Source organism: Camellia sinensis, chromosome 11 (genome assembly GCF_055761805.1).
Source record: "Camellia sinensis isolate YWXY chromosome 11, ASM5576180v1, whole genome shotgun sequence".
NCBI lineage: Eukaryota > Viridiplantae > Streptophyta > Magnoliopsida > Ericales > Theaceae > Camellia > Camellia sinensis.
The window spans coordinates 92,099,603-92,117,068 of NC_138971.1; the positions used below are offsets into that span (position 1 = coordinate 92,099,603).

General features: G+C 30.2%; 1 protein-coding gene across 1 annotated transcript; it reads right to left on the reverse strand.

The window, feature by feature from the left end:
- Positions 1-9,069: 9,069 nt before the first annotated feature.
- LOC114287786 (sugar transport protein 13-like) lies at positions 9,070-15,727 on the reverse strand. Its single transcript, XM_082894316.1, has 5 exons — positions 15,579-15,727; positions 14,021-14,343; positions 12,266-12,390; positions 10,328-10,619; positions 9,070-9,867 (listed from the first exon to the last, which is right to left on the reverse strand). Exons 1-5 carry the CDS (start codon positions 15,709-15,711, stop codon positions 9,148-9,150), a joined length of 1,593 nt encoding a protein of 530 aa, XP_082750442.1. The 5' UTR covers positions 15,712-15,727; the 3' UTR covers positions 9,070-9,147.
- Between the last annotated feature and the right edge of the window lie 1,739 nt (positions 15,728-17,466).

Sequence of the window (17,466 nt, forward strand, 5' to 3'; positions counted from 1 at the left end):
GTGGTGGTGGTGGTGGTGGTGGGTGGTGGTGGCGAGTGGGTGGTGATGGCGAGTAAGTAGCAGGTGGCTGGTGTTGGGAGGTGGGTAGTGGCGGCGGGTGGTGGTGGCTGGTGGATGGTGAGTGGTGGGTGGTGGTGGCGGAAGACGGTGATGGAAAATGGTGGCGAATGATGGCTAGTGTTGAGTGGTAAAAAAAAAAAAAAAACTCAAAACGAAAACACATTTTTGGAGTTTACATTTTTTTGGCCAAATTTATAAATTAAGACCACTGATTTATAAATCAAAAATTTACCAAATAAGTTTTTATTTGAGTTTTTGAAATTTTTGTAAATATATAAAAAAAAAAAAAAAACTGAAAACGTAAGTATTACCAAACGGCACCTTAGTATTTTCAGAACATAGACTTGTGGTGTTTTATAAAGTTTTTATTGATTATGTTAAGAATGAAAAATAATATGAGAGTTAAGTAATTAGTGATTGATTTAAAATATGATCACGTAATATTTTAAAATTATTAAATAATTTTCCGTATTTGGGTAATGAATTTTGAAGTGGGGCCATCAACACTCAACTCGCAACACTGGCCGCACATCATGAATTCCAAAAATTAGAGGGATGGATATGATTGATTCGCTAGGACACTGGACCATGAGATGCGTCCACGTGTCATCAAGTTGGGCCAAACAACAAAGGCTAGCTTTGTTGGTATCCCATAAAGCTGTGGCAGACCACTCAAAAGAAGCCTAAGCTATCAACCACTCTTCTATTTGCATAGGAATATGTGAATGTTAGAGGAGACCCTCTGGTATGGTGCGGATGTCACACATACCTTAATAAAAATTTTGATAAGTTTTCTAATCTTAATCATTGTGCTGGTTATCAGTTTTTCAAAATATTTTTCAAAAAATTTTATTTTTTTATTTTTTATATTTTTTTGTTTTTACTGAATTTTTTTAATATTTTAAGTAATTTTTTTACTTTTTAAACACACTTAACATAAATACACCTAAAAAGTAAAAAAAAATGTAAAAAAAAATCTTTTAAAAATTCACTAAATACCAAAAATATAAAAAAAAATATAAGAATTCAATACATTTTTTGTATTTCTATGTATTTATTAATTTTTAAAAATATTTTTTCATAAATTTTTTATTTTTTAGGTACCTCTAACTAAGGTGCATCTAAAAAAGTAAAAAAAAAATGTTTAAAATTTAAAAAATATTCACTAAAAATAAAAGAATACGAAAACCAAAAAACTTAATTTTTAAAAAATTTAATCCAAAAAACTCAAACTAAACACACTAAATATTTTTCATATGTGAATGACACTTTATTGTGCTGCATGTAAGTCAAAGAAAACTAGAGATAGAGCAATGATAGGACAATAATAGGTATTTTGGCATATTTAGGCATCGCTTGGCGAGTAGTTCTTTTAGTTAAAAAATCAAAAAGTCATTAAAAAAATTAAAAAATTAAAAATTTATATTAAAAAATCAAAAATTCTTTTTTCTTTTTATTTTTTGCACATCTTTTCATAAAAAGTTAAAAAGTCATCTCAAATATACTAATTTTTTTTAACTCATATTTTAATTAAATAGTCAAAAAATTACTAAATTAACCTGTTTCTAAACAAAACCTTAAATAAATATTTTGATTGAATTGCAAGTTGAGATTGAATGAGTTTTTGTATAGTTCCTAGAGCCGTGTATCACCATGCATGCATACTTGCACCTTTATTGTAACACATTTCTTATTTGATTAATGCTTCGGACCCCCACTGGGGGTCGACCCCCAGTGAGGTGGCAGGTGCTGATTGGGTAAAAAAAAACTGTTTTATTTTTTATTTTATTTTTTTGAGTTTCGGCCAGTGGGGGTGCGACCCCCACTGGGAATCTGTAGCGGTGCTGTTTCTTATTTTAACCTTCCGTTGCCAGCAACGATAAACTCATGTTTGATTGTCCAAAAAAATAAATTTAAAAAAGGGCAAATTATATATCCTTCTCAAGATTTAACAAAATTACAAATATCTCTTGAAATTTGAAAAATTACAGATACTTCTCTGAAGGTACTATTTGCATAACAAATTTGGAGACAAATTGTTATGAAAATATAAACATCAGGAGGCAATTTGTTATAAAAATATAAACCTCATAAGGTATCTATAATTTTCAAAATCTCAAGAGAATATCTATAATTTAGCTAAATCTCGAAGGAGGTATATGTAATATGCCCTTTAAAGAGCATGTCAATGACCATCAAATAAGAGCAATGCTATAGACCACTAATTTACCATCACTAATACCACCACTAGTGAGGTGGTAATTAAAAAAAAAAAAAAAACAAGGCACAAAACACAGCCATTGCTAATTAGTGGTCTAAAGCATTTTTGATCAAATAAATGCCATTATATGACAGTTTGAAAAAAAAAAAAAAAACAATCAAATGGTTTGTTTGGGGCCCTCTATTAATTGGCTGAGAGAAAGAGAGAGAGCTGAAGGGTCCTTTCGGTTTGGGGCCCTTTATAATTCTTTGGACTCACCAATGGTTTGTTTGGAGCTTTGAAATTATGTTAGAGTTATTAAAATTTCAGCAATGTTAGGTATCATAAAAAAAATTTCATGAAAATTGTACGAGAAAGAAATACGTCTTCTCGTATAATCCTGTTGACCAAGTCCACGCTCCTCCGTACGACGTCGCTTTATCACCTGAAAACACAAACGTGAGCTAGCCGGCAAGTGTGTGCCGGAAACCTCTCTGATGCCTAAGTCAGTAAACTTGACAAATAGACAAAGCTTTATGTTTTCAGAAAGCAAAATTGTGTTGTGTTCTGTTACCTCCTCCAAGGTGATGTTTGTGAGCTTTTATAGGTTTCGAATGGCACAATCCTAGTAGGACTTTTATTCTTCCATGCAGAGTCCTCCTAGGATTCATACTCCTAAGGATAATGCTTATCCTTTTACACCCCCCACTGCTTAAACCAAGTGGGATGATTTTTACTTTGGCCGAACTACGATATGACCGAAATAAGCTTGGCTATGCAGAGCCACTGAGTAGGCCGAACTATTCTTAGTTCAGTTCTGCTTTTACTCCTCATCTCGGTTCTCTGCTCAACCCATAGCACAGCTGGACCAAACTTAACAAATCGCGACCGGTATTACTCCTAGGTCGGCCTAACTCAAAAATACCGCCAGACCGACCTATTCAAGATACATCACGACCGGACTAACTCTGAGACCGGCGTAGCTCCAACCTCCCCGGACTAAAGTAGCTTTACTATTCTTGAGCCGAAGTAACTTTGTCTTTCTTAGGCCAGAGTAACTATTTCTATTGGGCCGGAGTAATCATTACGGCCTTTTTACTTAGTCGTTCGTACTTTGGGCCACAAAGTCCAATTCACAGCTCGGCCCAATTTTTCCCCAAAAATTACCCTCTCAAAAATTATCATAAAAACTTTATGATCCTTAAATTACACTTAGAATAAAGCACCACACACTAATCAAGGTAATCCAAGAATCATAAATTTTTCATGATCATTTTCATAAAAAAAATTTCATGATCCCTAACTTTTCTCTTAAAATTTTGTGTGATTTATGTGAGTTTCACTCCATGTGAGAAATTTGATAAAATATTTGAAATACATAGCATAGCATTTGAAAAACCAATGCTAACAAATGCCTAAGTTAAGGTGCATTTAATATGATATTAAATTATTTTGATTTTATTAAGTTTCTAATTTTAACTTTTCATTAAATTGATAATTTTCTAATTTTAGTAATCCATTAAATTGAATGTATTTATGTTTCAATGAATTTTGAATTTGAATACAATTATGCAATTAATATTTTCCATTTTCATGCATAAAAATAAGGGAGATATATTAAAAAACCTTTTTTTAAGTGTTTGTATCCTAATTAGTCTATAGGGTATTCTTTTATTCCAATAAGTCCTATTATTTGAACATTTGATCTACCAAATCCTAATTCTCATATTTAAAGTATTTTATGGATATTTCTACCATTATAAATATTTTTTGAACGGTTAGTAATTTGGTAATATGAACATTCATATTTTACAATATGAATATTCGCATTGACGTGTGAATGTTCACATTGATAGTGTGAACATTCACATCACAGAACATTCACACTGTCAATGTGAATATTATTAGAGGTATTTTGGTAATTATGTCACTTATAGGATTTATTGGAATATAAAAAAATAATGTGAACTAAATAAAACATAAGTAAGTGAAAAAAAATTTATGAAAAAGTGTCCCAAAAAATAATTATTGCTTAATATTTAACAAATTTTTAAAACGTAATAAAATATCATTAATTATTCTTAATGACTCATAATAAAATAATAACAATACTATAAACTCAAACTTATGAATCCGGAATTTACTCCAAAAAAGTTTTTAAAAAAAAATTCAATGGTTAAAATTCATTTTACTTATGGACCCCACACTTCATAAATTTAATATCCACCATACGAACACATTTTTCACAAATTAATCAATGGTTGAAATTCATTTTATTCATGAACTCCACACTTCATAAATTTAATATCCACCATACAGACATATTCTTCACAAATTGTAGGTTGATAAGTTTTGATTCATAACATTTTTCATGAAATAGAAGTTATTTTTTTATTTTTTACAATAGACCTTTCTAGTGAAATTACAATTGTTCTTCGTCCAATAAAGGCCATTCTTTTATAATTACTGTTTTGTTGCTTTGTAGATTTATTGGAGATATTTTTTTTTGTTCCCTTCTTGTTCTTTTCTAAAAGTCATAAAGAAGAATTTTGAATTATTTCATGGATCATAATGACAATTTGTCTCTTGTTCGATTATTTCTAAAATTCACTAAATACCAAAAATACAAAAAAAATAGAAGAATTTAGTACATTTTTTGTATTTTTATGTATTTATTAATTTTTTAAAATATTTTTCATAATTTTTTTACTTTTTAGATGCATCTAAGTAAGGTGCATATAAAAAAGTAAAAAAAAATGTTTAAAATTTAAAAAATATCCACTAAAAACAAAAAAAAAAATACGAAAACCAAAAAAGTCAATTTTCAAAAAACTTAATCCAAAAAACTCAAACCAAACACACTGAGTAGTTTTACTATGTTGCTTTATAGTAAAGTAAGTAATTTGAAAATATTATATTGAACATATTTTTTTGATACAGAACCAAAAAAAAAAAAAAAAAAAAAAATCTACGATATCTTCGATATTAAAATCTCAAGTAATATTATTTTCAATAAATATGATCAAATAATCATCATCTATCTTGTTATACAATTCAGTCTTTATATATTTCATAATTTAAACAAGTAAAATTAACATAAGATAAATCAATCTATAAAGACGAGAGAGTAATCCATTTCAATAAATATTATCAAATTTTATAAACTTATTTCTAAAAATGTCATGTCAAATGCAGACTACCCTTACGCCCGCCCTAGATCCATCATAGCTTGGAGCTTGGAGGTCTAAATTGGGAATTTGAACATGCACGTTGATAGCGAAGGCAAAAAAATTTGCATGTCAATTTCAAAACCATAAGTCATGTATCTTGCATTTCGAATATTGTAATCATCAATTAATAAAGAGTAACATTATCCACACCAAAATAAAAGTCTCATGTCCCAATCAAATTAATCATTTTTTTATAATTCTACATTGTTAAGGGATGAAATATTCTTGTATGTTTTTCCTCTGTTATTTTTAAAGTTCTTAATTAACTTTAATTATGTTTAAATCTTGAATTTTTAGAAACATTTACAAAGGGAAAAAAATGAAAAAGAAAAAAAAAAAAAACTTCTTTATTTCTCTTCATTTTTTTGCACCATAAATTTGATATCCAAATACAATCTTGATTAATTTGAAAGAAAATATTCGGTGTATAATCCATCATGACAATTTTAATTATTTTTCTGCTAGTTGATATCCCACACTGTTGGGAAATTAATATATACAATATAATTAAGTAGATAAATTCTAGTATTTATTAAGATGAAATCAATGCAGAATTTCCTACTACGTACGTTGCTTAATGCCTTGTTATTATGGGTATCACTTGTTTCTGATTCTTTTTTATTATAAAACTAATAATAAAACATTCTTAGTGTTAGAACCTTATTATATACCAAATCTTTTTATTAAAGTAATTGGAAGACATATTTTAATAGTCTTACCCTTATTAGTTGTATGCCACATGAATGTCATCAATTAGGTTTAAGGCCATTGTTGAAAATCTTGGAAGGAAAGAATGTTGGGTAGTGCCGTAATGACATCCCATACTATATTTTTTTTAATTTTTTATTATAGAGAAAAGATTACTATATTTTTACTTCATCCTGGTCCAACCATATTGCTTCATACATTGAAGATGTTAATAAATGAATTTGTGATATACACTCTGCAGGATTTTAATGTGCAATGCAGCACCAACCAGGCCCCACTGATCATTGTGTAATGCTTTCACTTGTAAAAGTTCTTTGCAGTTGTATATGTTGATGTGATTTTGTTAGCTACTCATATAAAGATTTTTTTTTCAGTATAAAAAACTATTGCGGGTGACATTGATGTTGCTTTCTCTCATGTTAAGTGTTGGATAATGGACGGTGGTAGAGTCAGAATTTGAACTTAGAAGGAAACACCGAGTTAAATTCTTAGCATGATTTATCATAATTTAATTGAACATAATTTTCATTTGATGGTAAGGTGACTAAAAATTATTGGTTATGTTTGAATCAATGAATTATTTATTTTATTATTAATTTAATTTTCAAGAAGGGTAGAGAAACAAATGAGAGAATATAAAATTTAAGAGATAATTATTGGTAAGGTGACTAAAAATTATTGGTTATGTTTGAAACTTCAAATGAGAAAATTAGAAAAAAAAAAATTAATTAAATATAAAAGTATAATTTAAAAAAAAAAATTAAAAAGGGACATGTGCCCGGTCCCTATGTGGCTTTATGAGAAACTTTTCCTCCAATTGAATAATTAATTGATTGTGCCACATAATTTTTGGCACAATTGTAAATAAGGGTTGTTTTATAAATGAGTTATTTTAGTAATTTTGTTGATTTTTTATGAAAATACATGTAAAAAAATAAGGAGAAGAGGTGATTTTTATAATTCACTTTTTAAGTCTCTCTCTCTCTCTTGTGGAGAATGTATTAAATAATATACATGCCCATTTGTTAAACCCATTTTGTAAACCCAATAATATGATTGAGAAAATATAGGAGACATTACCTTAGATATCCTATTTGAAAATTGAATCTAATTTTCAAATTTGTATAACAATGCCCATTAAAGAAATATCATAAAAACACCCATTAGAGGGACCACCAAGTCAACTCTTTTTATCAGCTCAATTCCTTTTAGGGCAATTCGTGTAAGTGCATATCATATGTACTTGTGTAAGTTCTCACAAATACATAAGTTATTTTATAAAATCGCATAAGTTCTAAAAAATATATTTAAGTTGTGATTTTTAAAGTTTTTATGAGTTAATTTATGGGTTAACTTACGTATATTTGTGAGAATTTACGTGATTTCGTAAAATAACTTATGCATATTTATAAAAATTTACGTAAATACATATAGTATACACCTTACGCATCTAAACACTGCGTTTTATTTTATCCCAAGGCCTATTCATTGCACTTTGATGAGAAAATTTAACATTGGTCATTTTCATACAAATTTTATGAGCAAGTAGTCATGCTCATACTTAGGTAGGTGCAAATATCTCAATCAATTAATATATAATTTCATAGTTGTAGGGGCGTAGGTGGTCACATATTAAAAGGTGGCTGTGGGTAAACCATCCTGTCACTATAACAAATTACATTTTTAGTTTTAGAGGCAAAAAAATTAAGAAGGAAATTATTTTTTATAGACAAAATACTTAATTATTAAAATTATTATTTTGTAATTTTATTAATAAAATTAAATATTTTGTAATAAATTACAATCATTTTGGGATCAAAATTTCAGTCTGAAAATGTATACATTTTTAAAATTTTGTAGCTAAAGGTCCATTGTTTTGACCTTTTGGTCTTCTAATGTTTTTTTACACTAAATTTTTTACTTTCAGGTATGAAAATATTTAATCCCTAAAATCTTTAAATATGGTACTGAATATTGCAGCAAACCTGAATTTTAAAAACTTGTGGTTTAGGATTGAGACTCAGGTACACAGGGCTGGCATATATATGATGCTATTTGCCTAATTAATGGAAGAAATGAGAATTTCAAACTAAAAGATTGCGAGGAAATGTCAAATGAGAGAGCATTGGATCTTATAGGAATATTTTGTGTTAATATTTCATTCTGACTTTCATTGTTTGCCTTTAACGCTGCCATATTCCCTTGAATCCATGTCATGGATCCTACACATGAAACTCAATGCCCATGTCATTTTCCTATCATTCATATATTGCTGCAAACATCTAAAATTATTCAAAAGTTACTCATCAAAATAATTTATATTTTTGAAAATGTTACTACCACATATTGTCAAAAAAAAAAAAAAAGGTACGAAAATTCAGTAAAATTTCATATTTTCTATTTAAATTTTCTGTCATTTGCAAGGTTCTAAATCGCGGTATCGGGTAATGTAACGGTATCGATCGCGGAGTATCAGTATCGGTAGTATCGATAGGTACGTATCGGGAATCGGGTGTCGCGGCGGTGAAATTTTAAAAACCATTTCACAGGTTTTTCAGCTTTTTCTTTCCGTACCGGTTCGAACCGGTGAGTATCGGCTCATCGCGACTTGTGTAATGGTTACAAAGCGATACGTACCGGGACTCGGCCGATACTCCTGCAATTTTCAATCTCAGAGGGATACCAGCCTGTATCTGTCACAGTACCCCATTTTTTCGATACGTATCGGCCGATACGTAGCGTATCGGCCGGTATTTAGAACTATGGTCATTTGCATTCCTAGCTCAAGACATATCGACCCACACATATATTTAAAAAAAAAAAAACAGCTTAATGGTCTTGGAAACTAAATTGAAACTATATACAACAATATAACTGATAAAACATGTGTATCAATTAATTTATTTCAAGTATCCACAAAATGTTCCTGAATAGCTTCAATTTCAAGTTCTACAACTGTGACGCATGGTTAAATCCATTGCTATGACCATTTTTCTTTGCAGCACCATCAACTTTCCCAATCTCTACCACTACTTCATCATCATCATCCATGAACCTCTTCCACAACCAGTGCTGCTTCCACACCTTCTCTGTCATCTCCTCAATCGGCACGTTCTTCGTCTCCGGCAATAAAAAGAACACAAAGAAAGACATCACCAAAACCCAACCCGAAAAGAACAAGAAAATCCCAAACTTGAAGTGGCAGAGCATCGAAAGAAAAGCCTGCGCAATCACAAACGTGAACAGCAAGTTTACACATACCGTCACGCTCTGGCCTGCTGAGCGAGTCTCGAGCGGGAACGTCTCGCTCGGGATAAGCCAGCCCAACGGGCCCCACGACCATGCGAAGCCTGACACAAAAGTGCACACCATGATGACTACAAAGATTGCGTAGCCACTGTGGAGGTCGGTAGTGTGGTCCTTGACTTTCAAGCCTAGGATTACGGCTATGACTGATTGGGAGAGGAACATTTGAACTCCGGCTTCGAGGAGGAGGAAGCGGCGGCCGACTTTGTCGACTGAGTAGATTGATACGACGGTGGAGATGACGTTGACGGCCCCGGTGATGACCGCCGAGTAGAGGGAGGCGTCGTTTTTGAATCCAAGCGTATCGAAGAGAACCGGGGCGTAGAACATGATGGCGTTGATGCCGGTAAATTGTTGGAAGATCTGTGGAAAGCATTGCATGAATTAGTATTGCAAATTTTAAATTGATTTGTTGCAATTGAGGTTCCCTTTTTATCTACCTATACCCTAGTTGGAAGATTTGGTATAGATTTAGAAAGAAAAAGGAAAAAAGAAAAGGCACGTGAAATTATATGAATTATAGGTATATTTTATTCATATTTCACCAATCTTTTTCATTTCTCTTTTTAAATCCTTCTTCAAATTTTTCAACTAAACACAACGATAGTGTACACAAAGTCCGCTCACACGGTCAACTGTTTGAAACAGTTTCTAACCTTATTTAATTGTTTCAATTCATAATTGCTTATCTAATTGTTTTACTCGAGCACAAGTAACGTGTGCCAACACTACTAATGTTATGTTAAACAATGGATTGACACACTCTCAACTGCATACTTTTTGAACTAGGAAACTAGTACAAAGAATTGTGAGAAGAACAAACCTGCAAGGCCACAGCGATGATGAGTTGGGACCGATTCCTCCTCTTGAGGAGGTTTCTAAAGGGGTGCTTGACTTGTTTGGCTACACGGCTGGCCTCGACAAGCTCCAAGTACTCAGGTTCAACATTGTCAATGCCGCGTATCCTTTTGAGCACCGCTTTACCTTCATCAAGATGGCCACGCTCGATGAGGCTGTTGGGGGTGTCAACCACCAAGAGGGCTCCCACGGTTAGGAGGATAGCAGGAATTCCGGCCAAACCCAGTGAAACCCTCCAACCCCATCCTCCTTTGATCCTGTGGTTGCAAGGGAAACAAAAATTATAATTTAGAAATATAGCAATTGAATGGACCAGAAAAAAACATTGTGCAATTGAGATTCATCTCAGAAGGCAATTTATTTTTCTTATTACTGAACATACAAATAGTAAGTCACATTAAAAAAAAAAAAAATACATGTAAAATCTGTGTTTTGTTCCTTGAGACAAAAAAAAAAAAAAAAAAAAAAAATCTAATAAAAATTCATTTATGTATAACAATTTTTTTATAAAAATATTATGTCTTTTTTTTTTTATAGCAACCTTTTTTTTATTTATTATGCCTTTATATATATATATATATATATATAAATCTAATAAAAAAATTGTTATACATAAATGAATTTTTATTAGATCTTTTTTTTCTCTCTCCTTTTTAAATTGTAGTTTCTCATTTACTATGTAAGCCTTCATCTTATCTTGGGAAGGTTAATTAAGTCATCTACATAAAAAGGCTTTTCTACTTGGTATTCAAATAAAACACTTGGAGGGTAGTGGTAGAAGCCTAAAACATATGTAACTCTGGGTTTACCTCTACCAACATGCATAAGTCTTGCTTGTTATTTGGTACAAGTCATATTCTGTATATATATATTTTTTAATCAGATGCAAAATTTGTTAAAGTAAATTTAAAAAAATAAAAATAATTACTAAGAAGTAAATAAAAAAATTAATTAATATTTCTTAATTATCAAATTTTAACTTTAAAAATAATTACACTAAAAATATCCATATACATGAAATCTTTGTTAAGTTAGATATTTCCAAAAGGTGGACCAGGCTGCCATGACTTTGAGGCACTGAAGAGGGACCCTTGTGTCACAGCCCAACCCTATTATTGGACTCAAAAATTGTTTGTTTAATCCCTATCAACATTTGCAAACATCATCTCATAAACCAGCTGTGACACTGTATATGGACGCACATGTACAGTTAATGCCCAATCAATTTGAAGATCATACTCTATAAATACTTCTATTTTAAGGTATAAAACAAAACAACCAAAATTACAAGGGAAACAGAGATTAATCTAAATAATCTCTCCATTCTGTTTAATTAGTGCAACTTATCAATTTGCCAAGGGAATTTTTTGGAGACAAATTATACAAATGGTTCGTGTAATTTGTCTCATGTGTTCATTTGATTTATATACTTCAATTGTATCAATTTTGCCTTTAATTTTTTCATATTGTGTCAATCTAATGTGATTGAGAACATTCACTAACAAATTAGATTAGACACAAAAAAAAGAAAAAAGGAAAAGCAAATAGTTCATTTAAAAGGGGATAAACCATTTCAAATTGTATGGTTTACTTCTCAATCACTTTGATAAGAGTAAATGAATAATTTTACTCATTCATTTTAGTTTAATTTAAAATGTGCACTATCAATTAAACTAAACTGATACAATGTGTTAAATTTAAGGACAAAATAGATGCTATAAGAATTATAATGATTAAATTGACACAACTCCATTTATTTATTTTGATTTTGTGTTAGAATATGTAAAGCATTTTTGCATACAACTTATGATATAAAAATAATTTAAATAAATTGATGCCAAATTGAAAAAATTGATTATGATTTCTACTTGGGGAGACCATTATTATGAAATGAAGGACTTACATGGCAGTGCCGTAGTTAACAACGTTGGCAAAGAGAATGCCAATGGTTACGTTAAGTTGGAATAAAATGTTAAGTCCTCCACGTATTCTTGTTGGTGCTATCTCTGATAGGAAAAGTGGTACTGCCTGTAAATAAATTCATTCAAAAATTTATTAAAAAAAAACATACACTCATCAAATCTGAAATTTGACAAAAATGAAGGAACCAGCAAATCATCATCTACTATCAAAGCCCATAAAATCTGCAAAATGTGCAAATAAAATCTATATAAATCTGCATTGGACTATTAGAGAATAAAATACACTTTGCACTGTATTGAGGTGCTTTAATTTGTATATTATACAAAAATAAAGTTATGGTATGGCATACATGTACATGACATAACAATTTAATATATTTATATATAGTGCATCACATGTACAATGAATTATTGAAGGGCATGCTATCCTCTCAAATCTCTTTGTGCATATTTAAATAGGAATCTCAAAAGAAAAACGGAAAAAATGAGTAAAATGTATTCAAACACAATTTCAATTTTTATTTAAATTTATGATTCAAACTTAACTTAAATTACTTACAACTGTCATTAAAACAGATTTATGTTTACCAAATGGGCTGAGATCTTCTCTACCGAAAAAATTGGTTCTCACTGTTTCATCAATTTTTTTATTATGTAATTTGATTTGTTTAAAATTTTAAAATTAATGAAAAATTAAATCATGTCTATATATCAAATAATTCTTACTCATCATCAGATTTGAAAATAAGATCTCTCACCACAGCAAATCATATATTTTAGAAAATTGTTAGGGATTTCAATGTTTTATTGATATGGAATTCGTATGTGAGTCCTATGTGAGACATTTACGCTGTGTTTGGTTGGGGGATTTGGGAAGGGAAATGGAAAGGGAAATGGAAATGAAAGGAAAAGGAGAAAGAATTTATAGAATTCCAAATCCCAACTATGTTTGGTTGTGTTGGTTATAAAATAGAATTGATGTCTTAAAAGGTCTCCTATTTCTTTATTTATTTCTCACCCCCTTTCTTTTCCCATATATTTTTTATTATAACCAAACATAAATAGGATTACATTTCTCATTCCTTTTCCAAATCCCACCCCAAAAACCCTAACCAAACACAACATTAGGATTTGTACTATTACTCTATATTTTAATTTTTAATTCAGATATCAAATAAATCTTACTTATCATGAAATTTGGAGCTACGATCTCCCACCAAAAAAAAGTCAAATCTCTCAATTATTAATCAAAATATCAAATAACCTTACCTATCATGAAATTTGGAGAGCATCTAAATACATCAATCAAATTTCTCTCTACATCTATATCTATATGTACAATTGTTTCTTCATGAATCTCTACATCTATATGTACAATTGTTTCTTCATGAATCATAATGCATGGAGTAGATGTAAAAAAAAAAAAAAAAAAAAAAAAAGAGTAAGAATAAAATGTGGGTCTATTAGTAACTCCCTGAAATTAGGTATGAAGTATCAATTAAGGGAAGTTCTAAACAATATTAAAAAATATTTCTTTATGCCCATCACATGCATTGATACCCCTTATAAGATAACTCTTGAAAGGTTGGTGGGAGAGAACCTTCATGGTATATTTAAAACCCCTCATTTCACCAACTAAACATTAGTCCACGACGTGACTTTACAAAAATGCCCTCAACAATCATGCAATAACCAACAAAAAAATTTGAAAATAGTAGTCAAATTAGCTAACAAACCTGATTAGCAAAACCAACTCCACAGCCAAGCAAGATCCTTCCAACTATGAGCATTGCAAGATTCTGAGCTGAGGCATTCAGTGCCACACCAATTAGAAAGAAAATACCGGCGATCAACATGGTGAGCCTTCGTCCCAACCTCCTCGTCGTGTAGGATGCGAAGAAAGTCGATGTCAAACCGGCTAAGTATAGTGATGATGTGAATAATTGTAGCCCTTGATTATCGTATTTGCAGTAATTGCTATCAAGATTTCCCTCTGTTTTCCTTCGATATACCACCGGGAAGAATTTCTTCAAGAAATCATTCATGGAAGTTACACCTCCTGTATCGTATAATGGAATTACAAATTAGATATCATTCATATATAATTTGAACTCTTCACTCTTTACGTGATTTTTATGAGACTTAACGGGTTTATTATTTTTCATTTATCATAGGAGGGGAGAGATAAAAAAAATAATTAGAGATAAGACTTTAGTTTTGAATATGTATCTTGTGACAAATATATATTTTTAATTAAAAACAATGAATCATAACATTAGCGATAGAGGTGTATCAGGCTTATTATTTTCCATTCCAAACATCATTTTTTCACAATTATCTTTAAAATAATTAGAGATAAGGCTTATTATTTTTTCACAATTAGGCCTGGTTTGAAAATTGACTTTTTCAATAATTTTTAAAAAAAATTAGTAATTTTTAAAAATTTAAATTTTTTTATGAAGTGACAACAAATTATGGGTTTGAAAATCAACTATTTTTAATTGTATTAAAAAACGTGAATTATTGAGATGTTTTGATTTTTTTTTTAATAATTTTTTTTTTACTCTTTTACTGACTTTTGAGCTTTCTTATTTTTTTTATTTTTATTTTTTATGTATTTTAATCCAAAAAAATTAAGTTGCCAAACGAACCTTAGAATAATTGAATTCTCAAAATTACCCTTATGCCACGGGACTAGGGTGATAGATATTTCGGTTCGTTAATTTCCTGTTTGGTTGGAACCCCACTTGATGGGAGGGAGCGAAGGAAAGAAGCATCTCTTCGTGGTCCTCACGTGCCTTTTTGGTATTTTTAATTTTGATTTTAAGGACTCATTTAGAAATAAGATATTTTAGTTATTTTGTTTTTCCTTTTTCTTATCCTTTCTGAATCCATGTCCAAATCCATACAACCTTATTGATGAATAGAGAAGAAATTCTACCAAGAGGGATGAGAAATATATATTATATAGAAGAAGAAAAACATATAGATCTAGTAGTTTATTTGTGTACATCAACAAACAGTGTATAGAGATAAATAAATATATAGAAAAACATGTAGGTGGTGACGATGAAGAAATAATAGTAATAAAAACAAAATACATAGATATAGATTTAGGAGTTGTTTGGCAGGAAGGATGTAAGTGTATAAGTGTATTTATTTAGGTTAAATCACATTTTTGATTTTTTCACACATTTATTTTATAAAAAAATAAAAATATATTTATTTAAATCATTCTAAATAATCTAGTAGTAGTAATAAAAGTGGTATGAAATGTAAGTAGCAGGTAGGAACCTGAAACGCCGACGTCGTAACCGAACATGAGACCTCCGGTGGCGGCCATAATGCAAGACATGATGACTATGGGTGTGATCTTCGCCTCAAACTGTGTTCCTCCGCCTCCGGCCGACAATCCTCCCCCTACCATAACTTTGTAGAGAGAGAGAGATGAAAAGAGTTGATCTGTGTAGAGGGGTATATAAAGAGGGAGAGAGAGTTGGGGGTTAGAAAATGGATGATGTGGGAGTGTTGTGGAGATGACCACAGTGAATACATTTAATTATATAAGATTCATCACTTTTATTACATTATTGTAAATACATTTATGAATATAAAATGTAAGTTTTTAACATGGTTGGATTTCGTTTGGTCCCCACTATGCAATCAATTTATACAACAAAATCAACCAGAAAAAAAATATCATCCAAAAAAGATTGCTTATTGATATGGTATTATTGTAATCTTTAAGTGTCGGTGTGTAGACTTATCTCAATGTAAACAAAAGGACGTAACACCGGGATAAGAGAAGAATGTACCAACCCCTAGTATAAGAGATAGAATCACAATCAGAATACAACACATCAATTTTTTCATTTGAAAAACAAATTAATAGTCGAGCCCTTTAAAAATCGAGTTCGGCTCACTTGTGTAAAAGAAAGATATTTTTCCACTCTACCACCCCCAAGTAGTATAAGAAAAATTATTAAAAAAATGTTATGTCATAAAATTTGCACACCTATGTAAAAGAAAGATACTTTTTTACTCTACCACCACCCCAAGTGGTACAAGAAAAATTATTAAAAAAATATTATGTCATAAAATTTGCAAGAGTTAGTTATACAGGTGCATACTTAAAATTTTAGTGATGTGGATCTTCCAAACTGTTTTATTAATATAGTTTTTTAAATATTTAACATTTGCAAATATTGAGTTAAAAAAATAGTTGGAAATGAGAAAAGTAAACCCGAACTTTCACCTCTTCACAAATAGGTATTTATACAATTTTCTGCAGTTCAAAAGTTTAAATGTATAATTTTAAAATTAAAAAAATAAAAATAATATTTAATAATAATTGAAGTGTAAAATATAAATATTCAAAAAATATAGTGTGTGAATCAAATTGATTTTAGATTTAGTTTTCAATCCACTAAATTTACAAACTTTACATTTTGGGCACATTTTAATTCATGTTTTTTTTTTTAATCCATAATTTTAGAGAGCCACCATTCTCACTCCATTTTATTCCAAATACACTTCCTTTTTTGTTCTTTACCCTTTCATAGAAAATATACTCCATGAAAAAATCAAAATTATAATGATATTAATTGACATTTATTTCATATTTTAACATTGGCATGACAAAGAAGGAAAGTTTAAAAAATTATCATTTTGAGTAAATCTGATTCTAATAAAGACTTTTGTTGTTCAATTTTTTTCTAATGCTGTGTTTGGTCGGGGGATTTGGGGAGGGATTTAGAAAGGGAAAGGGAAAATGTGTGTGAAACTAGGTGAAATGTAGATATATTTTATTCATATTTCACCTAACTTTTCCCTTTCCCTTTCCAATTCCCTCCTCAAACCCCCTACCAAACACAGCGTAAAGCTTCAAAATAGAAAAATATTTTGAGTTGAAATACGAAAACCATAAACGGTCACTTTTTTCTTTTCTTTTCTTTTTTTTTTGGTAGGAAATTTTGTTTATATAATATTACCCTTAATAAAATTTAAAATTAAAAACTACAAATTTCGAGGTAATAAGGGTAAGGATTTAATTAATAAGCCATTCAAATCTTTTTTATGGAAAAGTACTCTAATTTTGAGAATAAAGATAAGTGTTACAAAATAGATATGCGTCACTTTTTGACTTTTAACTTATTTTGTAGATATTATCTCTCTATTTTTT

Coding starts and splice junctions, on each gene's coding strand:
- LOC114287786 (XM_082894316.1), bottom strand. CDS start 15,711: ATGGTAGGGGGAGGATTGTCGGCCGGAGGCGGAGGAACACAGTTTGAG. Junction 12,391..14,020: donor GAGTTGGTTTTGCTAATCAG/GTTTGTTAGCTA, acceptor ATTTATTTACAG/GCAGTACCACTTTTCCTATC. Junction 10,620..12,265: donor GTTAACTACGGCACTGCCAT/GTAAGTCCTTCA, acceptor TTGCAACCACAG/GATCAAAGGAGGATGGGGTT.